This window comes from Parasteatoda tepidariorum, chromosome 10 (assembly GCF_043381705.1).
Source record: "Parasteatoda tepidariorum isolate YZ-2023 chromosome 10, CAS_Ptep_4.0, whole genome shotgun sequence".
NCBI classification, from domain to species: Eukaryota; Metazoa; Arthropoda; class Arachnida; order Araneae; family Theridiidae; genus Parasteatoda; species Parasteatoda tepidariorum.
In genome coordinates this window covers 23,156,056-23,166,577 of record NC_092213.1, presented here as the reverse complement: position 1 = coordinate 23,166,577, position 10,522 = coordinate 23,156,056, and the positions used below count along the sequence as shown (strand labels likewise).

At 30.4% G+C, this 10,522-nt stretch overlaps 1 protein-coding gene across 1 annotated transcript in view; it reads right to left on the bottom strand.

Annotated features, from left to right (window-relative positions):
* Positions 1-1,020: 1,020 nt before the first annotated feature.
* Positions 1,021-10,522, bottom strand: part of LOC107440409 (cilia-and flagella-associated protein 96-like) — an 11,856-nt gene continuing 2,354 nt past the window's right edge. The window contains exons 2-7 of the mRNA XM_043044575.2: positions 9,094-9,319; positions 7,490-7,630; positions 5,002-5,077; positions 4,647-4,826; positions 2,334-2,521; positions 1,021-1,154 (exon numbers count right to left, since the gene is read on the bottom strand). Of these exons, the coding sequence (XP_042900509.1) occupies positions 1,073-1,154; positions 2,334-2,521; positions 4,647-4,826; positions 5,002-5,077; positions 7,490-7,630; positions 9,094-9,319 (893 nt within the window). The 3' untranslated portion in view covers positions 1,021-1,072. The remainder of the gene's footprint in view (positions 1,155-2,333; positions 2,522-4,646; positions 4,827-5,001; positions 5,078-7,489; positions 7,631-9,093; positions 9,320-10,522) is intronic.

Below are 10,522 nucleotides of genomic sequence, written 5' to 3'. Positions count from 1 at the left end.
TTTTGAAAATTGTTAATGAAGAATTTCTAATACAGTTTGCAGGAAGGAGAAAATTATTTTTTTCTAAACTCTTGCAACCTGATGGCACTTCTGACAAAAACATTGCACATGATTTCTATGAATTTTAAAATTTTTGTATCATTTCATTTAGTTACCTCTTTATTCTGTGATTATTAAATGTCATCTGACTTGCAAATTCAATTTGTATTCTAACAATTTGAACATATTATTTCTATAAGCATATAGTGCCTTATAGTATTTAGGACTTACATATAAATTTTTATACTTTTACTTTAAGAAAATTGCTTTAAGTACTCAGACTGCAAGGAGTTTATTTATGACCTAAAGAATAATCCAAAATAATAATAATTATTATTATTATTCTGAAGTAAAATTGTTTGAAATGAAATGTTTAATCCTGGTAGAAGTAGTTTTGAGCCTCTTAGATCTAATTTGAAGTTGAGCTTCTTGATAATATTTTTTTTTTTTTAACTTCGCCAAATGAAAGTTTAGTTGACAATTGTGCAATAATACCGAAATTTAAGTTTATAATTTTTACAATTAAAATATCTAATATGCATGTACGATTTGCAATGAGTTGGAGGTTAAGACACTGAATTGTTCTTGTGAAGGACTGAGACTCGATCTTCTATGGTAACTTAAAACCCACTCAGGAGCTGCTTGTCAATTAGGTAAAGACAACCTGTGAGTAATACTGACCACATTGCCGCAATCATGCTTTTGGTATCAAAATTGCAGTGTTTTAACCTCTTTGATCTTCATGGCACACAACAGGCTGTTGGGAATATTTTAAGTTCATAGCTTCATATAATTTAAAACATCATGATTATGTAATTATTTATTTACTTGGTAAATTGTAGGTTTTGAAATAAAATTTCTGACAGTAAAAATAACTAATTATTTTCTACTCCTACATCAAATACTTGTGTTGCCAATTGATGTTTTGCATTTCATTATTAAAAGAATATTTTTATAAATAATAATAATAGAGAGAATATTTTAAATGTTTTTTAATATAATGCCTTCACATATTTTCATGAAGTTTAAATACTTAATTCTTTATGGAATGAGAAGTTTTGTTTTGACAATAGACTACTCCTTTTATGGTTGTGAAATTTGCAGGTGTTACTCTCCTGAAAGGAAAAGCAGTGTGATTAAATTACAAAAATTGAAATTGGCAAATAAATTATGTAGTTAAGCATAAACAGTATTTGTAGATATTATCCAATTAGTTGCATAATAGTAAGAAAATACAGAAAAACATGCTTAAAAATAACATCATTTCTTAATGTGTCTTTAATAGCATTGAAGTACTTGCTGGTTTTTTTTTTTTTTTTTTTTTTTAAATATTATAATATTCAAGTTTTCATTAACATTTTTGGAAGATTTGTAATTTCAGTGTTACTGTTTAGTATGATTATCATATGAGATGATATAGCAAAATACATCTGGATATAGTTTGTATCTTTAAAATGTTGCACTAAAATAAATTTAAGTAAAATGAATTGCATCGCTAAAGAGCTTTTATAATGAGTGTTTCAGAAAAAGTCTTTAAATGGAATCCTCCCCCCTCAAAAAAATGCCAACACGAGTCTAATTCTTGTTCATAAATGTTTAATATATCACAGCTCTAGAACAAAAGAGCACCAAGCTATTGATAAGATAGAGGCAAGGAAGCCATTGAGGAGCTAAGATAACTGGTTGCCTGGGAGTCGCGAAGTTAGGGATGTTCTTAAAATCAATTTTCATCTGTGAAGAGCTTTTATTGCTTTTTTGAAAGAAAGGTGTCGATTAGCAATTATTTAATTTTTGTAAACAACTTTTCTATGCAATTATTTTTTTCCTTATTAATAAAAAATGATGTAAAAAATTTAATTTTTGGGGTACTAAGAGAAAAATATTTTTTTTCTCAAAAATAATGTGTATCATATGTTCTGATGTTACGGTTAAACCATGAATCAATTATCCTAAAAGTGTACAACAACTGTAAAAAAATTTATTTTGTGTATAAAATTCTTGCAACTAAATTCTATTGATTGAAATTGTATAACAAGGCAATAAAATTATAGTATTTTTTAATAACTTTTAATTTGCATAATCAAATGCATTTATTTTTCCATATTTATAGACATGAATGAAATGAAACAAAAAAAAAACTAATGATTTTTAGAATTAACGCAACTCGGGCAATTAGCACTAGCTTCAAATAAAAACAATAATTTTGTAGCTTCTCAACATTTTCTTTTTAAAAAAATCTCAGTAGATATACTATCATTACTGAAAGAAAAAATAATTTGCTTATATAACCTTACCTTTCAACGTTTTTCGTTATGATAGATTTTATAGGATAAGGCTTAGGTCCTGGTACATATCGAAACATTTTATTCTCAGCATTAACATAGTTTTTTACTCCTCTCAAACTTCTCTCACCCATTTTAGCATATGGATCACCAACATATTCAGGAAATTTGTTCAAACAACCGGCTTTCATTCCGCCATCCTAAAAAAATTTCAAACAACGATTTGCTAACATTTTGATACATGCAATTTCTTCTTACATTAGTAATTCTCATTCAAAAACACTTGCGTACGCCAAATTTATAAAAATATGCATTTTTTAACCAATATGGTAATAACCACTCTAGAGTTCACTAATAGATCAAGTTTATTTAACTATGATTTCTTTTCTATTGAAAGTTTTAGTATGAATACTATTCCCAAATCGTCATTATTAAGTTTGTTTCTAAAAAGATTACTCAAGGTACAAAATTGTTTTCTGAACCAGCTGTTTAATTAATTATACAGCCATATCAGTGGTCAGAAGTAGCACACTGCAAATGGTGAAACTACAGTAGTCGCTACTTGTTTTCCTAGTTTGTAGTGTAGTGTGCCACTTAAAAAAATAAAAAAAACGTTGTGTGGTGTGTAGTGCGATACATAAAGAACAGTAGTTTGTAGTAATTCCTGGCAACTACTTTTGACGCTAGTTTGGAGAAAAAAACACGGTTTTAACTCCAACTAATTTTTTGAATTTGATGGGTGTAAATCTTTGCTGGTCTATCAAAAAATTGTTTTCTAAACCAACTGTTTTATGAGTTGCATGGCCATAAAGTAAATAATTTGCAACTTGCATTAAAGGATTTTATTTTATTTATTATTTATTTTGGGTAAAAAATAAAACATAATTGAACAAACAACTGAAATGTTTAATACGTGCATAAAGTCTAAGTGCATAAGATGGTTAATAAATACAGATCACACAACGTGAAAAATTGTTCGCTACCATTAAAGGTTCTAAAAATGAAATATATTTTGCCATTTTTAATTAAAAACAAAACTAAAACGTTTAAGATACTCTATGTCGAAGGGCATAAGATGGGTAATAAATAAAGATCACACAATAATTTCAATTTCAATTGTTAAATTAAATTTCAAACGTTCACTAGCATTAAAGGTTTAAAAATAAAACATATTTTGCCACTTTTAATTGAAAACTAAAATGTTCACCATATCTATATCTAGGTGCATAAGCAACATTTCTAACTGAAAAATAACTTTCATAGATAATCTCATGGAATTTAAAAAATGCAATCGTTGGATATTTATGTTTAAAATAGATGTTATTTATCTCACTATATAGTTTTTGAAGACCATATGATCTACTAATAATTTTAATTTAACATTTCTGAATATGTTGTTTTTTTTAAATCATCTCCAATTTTTCAAAATTTTCCGAAAACTATTAATTGTTTTTCAACAAAAATAGTTACATTTTCGGTTTGAAATGTAGATTTGTAAACCAATCTTCCACAACATTTTGCTTATACACAGTTAGTGGAGAAAATTGTACCGAAAGAGTAACAATGTGTTTTTAAGAAAAAAAGAGAATTTATAGTTATACTATTGTCGACGCTCAGGTAAATATGAACTCGCTCAATAAACAGCAAGAAGTGGACTGTAAATTATGCACAATATTTATTTATTAATATTTCGAAGAGAGCTTTTTTTGTAGCTCTTTACGGCTCTCCTTCCACACACACTCACTCTCTAAGTTACAAGCTTTTCTAGATGGCGCTACAAATCCGTGCGGATACAACTATATTTATGGTGTTTACAAAATAACGTGTTCTTTCAATTTAAATTTCAATGAAACAAACAACAAATGTATGCGAAAAACTCCACAAGCATGCTATGATGCAACACAAAAAAATTACAAATGTGACATTTTGCACAACTAAGGGGTAACACTCAAAACATGGCTAACGTTACACTTTATTTATGTTTTGATATTAATTTTGCTAAATTTATTTTAGGCTCCCAGCAAGTTAAAATTTGTAAATTACAGGGAACTCTTATGAATGGTAAAATTACGCGTAAAATTAAATACAAATCACAATAATGAAACTTCCTAGAATATGAAGCCTGTTCACACATCGCCTCGTAAGCATATCATAAGCGGAGTGATACATCGGAAGTTTTTTAAATTTCTTCCGGTTTTAGGAAGCTTGTAATTGTTTACATTCAGTCAACCATAAGTATAGTTTGTCTAAGCTAAGAACTCCCCCCGCCACTGAGTCTGAGGTCCTCTGGTGCTATGGAAACAAGAATGGCTCATCATAATATACCTTTTTTGCTGGGCCAGTGGGCAAGAATGGTTTCTCGATTTCGAAAGTTTCTGTCTCTTCCTCTTCAGGCAACTCAACCTCTTCATCTGTACGGAATGGATTCGGATCAAAGTATCCTTGTTGGAAAATACCAACTTTGTAAGGTTCAAACTCTTGGGGTTCAGGTTTCTCTGGCTCTTCCTAAAAATTAAAATATTAATTTATTTTTAAAGAAAAATTATTTTTTGTAATATGTCTTTCTAAACGACTACTTATTGATACGAGATCTTACATTGCAGAAAAAGTTGTAATCTCAAAAAAAATTGTCGTATGCAATTTTTACAATGCATACGGTTGAGAAAAATTGCTTTCTTACCGGTTTTTCTTTTAATTCTTCGTATTCACCCTCAAGAAAATATGGAGGAACTTTTCCTATCGTCACATTCGGGTAACTGAAAGATGTCAACGTAAAATAAAGTACTCAGTTAATTTGATTAGAAAATTAAAATAATAAATTCCTTTATACTAGTTTAGCTGTCATTGAATGTTATATGTTTCTACATATAAAGTTTAGTTTCATTATAGTGACCTCTCTCTATTCAAATTACCTTTCGTCATTTAATGTTAACTGGTAGGTAGTTATTTTATTTACTTCGCACTAGAGCCGCAATGGGCTATTGGCGACGGTCTGGGAAGCATCCCTGAGGATGATCCAAAGACAGGCCATCACAATTTTGATCCTCTGCAAAGGGGAGGGCTCCTCTACTTCGGTATCCTGATGAGCTGCGCGCGAAGTAGAGCACTTTACGGTAGAACAGTTTAATGATGACAGATACCACGCACCCTCGGTCCTTACGCAGACTGATCAAAGTGGTCACCCACACGCTTACTGAACGCAGCCAGTGATACTTAACTTCGATGCTCTACTGGGAACTTTACAATCAGTCCACTGCAGGACTAATTGACAATGTTAACTTCCAACTTAATTAAATAATAATAATATAACAATAGCGCACAGGGTTGTACTTGATCCTTTAATTTTACCACCTGTGATCAGAATCTTTATTTGAAGGGGAATTAATATGAAAAATCATATAATGAAACAATTCTTAAAATCATTATCTGACACGATAAAGTAAATTCGAAATCCTTTTTGCTAAATTGAAAATCATTACTAACTAATTTAAATACATATTTAATTTTGGTAATAACAAAATTTCATACAATGGCATTTTAAATTCGAAATTCGGCGCAGTTGCGCCCTGCAATTGATCGAATTTTATTATGTTCCGTATGTTTGAAAGTATATTATTATGTTGGAAATTTTAATTTTTTCTCCTGCCAATTTTATGTAGACTTACAAACCAAACATCTAGGTTTGCAAACAAAAATATTCAACCAATTTAAAAATATCCACTGTATTAAACAAAATTCCGAAAATTTGATGCGGGTAAAACCAATGTTCTAAATGTTACAAATTTTCATTTTATTTAATTTAATCTGCACCACGATGTGGTCAATCGCATATGATTTTGCCATTTTTAGCAAAACTTATCAATTAGTAGTATTTTTAAAAACATTCGATGTAATGTTTTAAAATACTTAATAATCGAAAAAAGTATAATGTTTTATTAAAAAATCATAAAGACCGCCGACGTCGTTGTTTTCGTTATATTTTGTTTTGCAGCGAAAAAAACTATAAAACTTTATTAAGGTGTGTAGAAAAAATTACTGGAAGTACGATGGAATAACATAATTTAGCATTTGGCAATTCGTTCGATAATTATTAACTATTAAAGCTATGGAAAAAGAAACACACCATAAGGACCGATTTACAGACAACAGGAATGCAACTACAGAGATGAAATTTAGCATACTGAAAGGGCCATATTTGTTTATAAGCTTAACACAGTTTTTTTTAATCGAAATTCCAATTTGTTTTAAAGTTAATGAAGTTTTAAGTGATTTTTTTTTAATTTTTTGCCTTGCAAATTATTATCCATTGTTGTAGAAAAATGAATCTCACGATTTTATTAGCTCGCGACATCAAAAGTAATTTTAAAAAATAAATAAACAAGTAATAAGAGAGAGATTAGGTACATCTTAACATTTATATCGAAATTTGTAAAAGTGTAAAGACTGAAGAGAAATAATGTTATATGATATAAGGTTATCGTTATATATTGTTTATAAGTAAAACTTCTCATTTATTACTTCTTGTGTTGTGCAGCACATTCTATATTTCTGAGTTTAATTTTTGTTCAAGTACAGTTGATTATTTTTCAAATCCTGTATCCTTTAATTTCGTTACGATTAAAATATTAATAAAATGTGCTTACATGAAATTATTATATATTTTGCAAACAAAATTATCTTTTTTTATCGACTTTTAAAGAAAGAAAAGAACAATGATGACTGAGAAGCACCCTCGATGGTTGGTGAGCGAGGTCGCCTTGCGTAAAAACACCAAGATTTAAAATGAAAATTTTGAAAATGCACCACTAAGTAGATTCGTTCGGCATAAAAAATAAGCGTGTTCTCTTTTAGCTTTAGATTATGTATTACATACATTTCTGCCAATAAAATAAAACGAACAGCTTTCATCTGAAAAACTTCTATATTTAAAATTATTTTACAACAATAATTTAATGAGAGATTGTACACGTGGGAGCCTTATATTTAGCAATTATCGTTTTTCTTAAAGTAAATAGTAGAAAAATATTTATCTTACGATTTTACATACATTTTGACATGGAAAAAAATAGTCTTAAAAGGATCGTTTTTTTTTAAATTGTTTTTTTTTTTAAATATCTAATAACATACAAATGAGTTTTTCGTAGGTAAATAGTTAAAAAGATTGGTACCCATATCCAGTTCCTTTCTTTGGAGGATTTGTATAAAAATTCTTTTTTGGCGGTGAACCCTTCTCTACTTCTCTTGGATGAGAGCTAAAATATTCCAATGTTTTGCCTTGGAATGTTCCATAGTTCGTTCCTTTGCCATTTCTGTATCAAAAAAAAATTTTTTAATTCATTTAAAATGAGTTTATCAATATTTAAATAAATTTCAATTCAAAATGAAGCTGAGCCTGGTTATGGTGTAATGTGGTTCGCTTAGAAATTTAGGATATTGCATATTAATAACAGAACAGAAGCTTTTAAATAAATCTTTAACTACTTTTTAAACTAACTATTTTATCAGTTTTACTAGATTGAAATTTGCAATTAAACTTTAAAGTTCTGAAAAAATATATAAATCAATGCATGCGTTACTTTCTTCAACGGAGGGCTAAGTATGGGTGTAATAAATAATTTGAGGTATTTATAAAAATGACGTCACAAATAAAGAATACATCATTGCCTTTGAAGAAGCAAATTTTATCCAGCTACTAATTTAATACCCAACTTAGAGGACAAAGAAACTTTTGAGTTAAGATCTGCGTATGAGTGCTTTTTTGAAAAACTTTTTGAATGTTACTTACTCATAATTAAACAGATGCAATTTTAACATTTCCCCCAACGATTTGCTTATTGCTGAAAAGCCTGCGGTATACGGCCCGGTGAAGCTATTATAGTCATGGCATGGCTGGGATTCAAACTTGGTCCATTTGTGTCGTGTGTAGGAAGCGAATCTTATATGTCCTAAGCCTTGACTTTATGTAAAAGAATTTTATAGTATTTACCTATCCAAAATCCAGAATAGAAAAAAAAGATTTCTATAAAAAAATAGAAACGATCTAATTACCCGAACTTTTGTGACAAATATATTTTGAACTTTTGTGACAAATATTTTTGATTTAAACTTTATAAATGATTTTATGAGACTATAATTTACATCATTAACAGCATTCTTATGGATGGCTGACTGAATGTAAAACCGGAAAAAATTTAGAAAACTTCCGGTGTATCCCTCCGCCTGTGTTATGCTTACCAGACGATGTGTGAACAGGCTTTAATATTCTAGGAAGTTTTATTATTGTGATTTTACCAGTAATTTTACCATTCATTAGAGTTTTTCGTAATTTTATAAATTCTAACAGGTCGTTAGCCTAAAACAAATGTAACAAAATTAATATCACAGCATAAATAAAGTGTAAGGCTTGCCATGTTTTATCATAATAAACAAATCTTGCGAAGTCTTCCGAATTCATTTGCTGTTTGTTACGTTGAAAGTTAAATAGAAAGAACAGCGTTATATTGAAAACACTACTAGTATATTAATATTGGATGCCTCGTTTATTCAAGCTTAGGTGTAAAAATCAGTCGGAAGTAGTAACACGGAAGTCTTACGGTGAATCTTGTCCCCCATCTATGCTTAGCTTTACACGGTCAAGGCTGAACTAGATCCGTAACTTAACGATCAACTAACTTTCCGTATAAGCGATCAATTTCAGCCTTGACACGGTCAACCATCCATTGCTTACAAAAAACTGATTGGAATAAATAAATAAATACGTCATAAAGCTTACTGCGTTTTTGTTGGTGAGGTTGATTTGAACGCAGGTCCAATATTCAATTTCGCTTTTTCCAATCTTTGTAGCCTCCGATTGCGAATTGGGTCTGCATAACCTTCTCCTTCGAATACTCTCAGAAACTCTTTGTCGAAATATCCGGATTGTGTTCCATTTTTTGATTTTGTGCTACTTGTCGACATCTGTTTCCCCTTTGGTGGAGCTCTACTCATGATATCAGAAACTAATGGAAAAGTATTTTAAAGAAAAAAAATTATACATACAGGGTGTTCCGAAAAGACCGTCTTTAATGTATATTTTTAGAATCATTATAAGTATGAAGATTAAAAAAATATACTCAGATAGTCGAATGACGAATTAAGTGGAGAAAACTCAAAAGCAATATCGAAGTCTGACAAATTGTATTTAAAAAAGGCGGTTATACAGAACATCAGTACTTGCTTGATTGCAGGTTGAAACTTTAAGATATTTTGTATATCCGTCTTTCCCAACGGTAATCGGCCTTTTCTAACGGCGTCGATAACGTCTTTGTTTCTTTCTCCTTTAAATATTTCTCCACCCCCTAATGCAGCGTTTTCCAAACTGGGAGGCGCGCCTCCCTAGGGAGGCGCGGACTAGCCTAAAGGGAGCCGCGAAAATTAGTCGCAGTGAACAATTTTCCAAATTACTGCTAAAGTTTTCTATGTAAAAAATGAGAGAATAAATGAAAAAATGCCATCGTACTTTATCGCGCATAGTTCAACTAAACATTTCGTAACTTAGCATCCATATACCTAGACGTCCTAGACCCCGGCAAATCTTTTGAACTAAGGCCGTCGTTAATTTGGCGACACTAGCTCCACTCGACCAACACAACTTAGCAAAAGCCAGATGCGCGCGCACTAACGCCACTAGATGCCACACATCCAGAAAAGATCGACAACGTTTAGCTCACCAATTTGTTTCGTGTCACAGCTAATATTTAATTGGTTCAGCAGTGTTGGGTTGTGTTTCTATTGTTATTGACGTGATTGCCCACTAATAATAGTAATAATAGTAAGTAATTTAATACTTTTAATTTTTTCGAATAATATAATATTATTCCGAATATTTCCATACAAATGGATAAGTTTTTGATAGGATGTAAGCGAAAATCCACTAATAATGAAGATTCTGATGTTGGCACAAGTAGTTGTCCTGATGTTGGAATACAAGCCACAAGGAACAGGAAGGAAGAACTCCCAAGACAAGGAAATACGACTTATCCTATTTATCGTTCGGATTTACTAATATTATTAACGATAATGTGGAAAAACCAATGTGTTTGTTGTGTTCAAAAGTTTTGGCTGCTGATAGTATGAGACCCGGCAAATTGAAACGGCACCTTGAAACTATTCATTCTGAATACGTTGGTAAGCCCCAAGAATTTTTTCAAAGAAAATTGGAT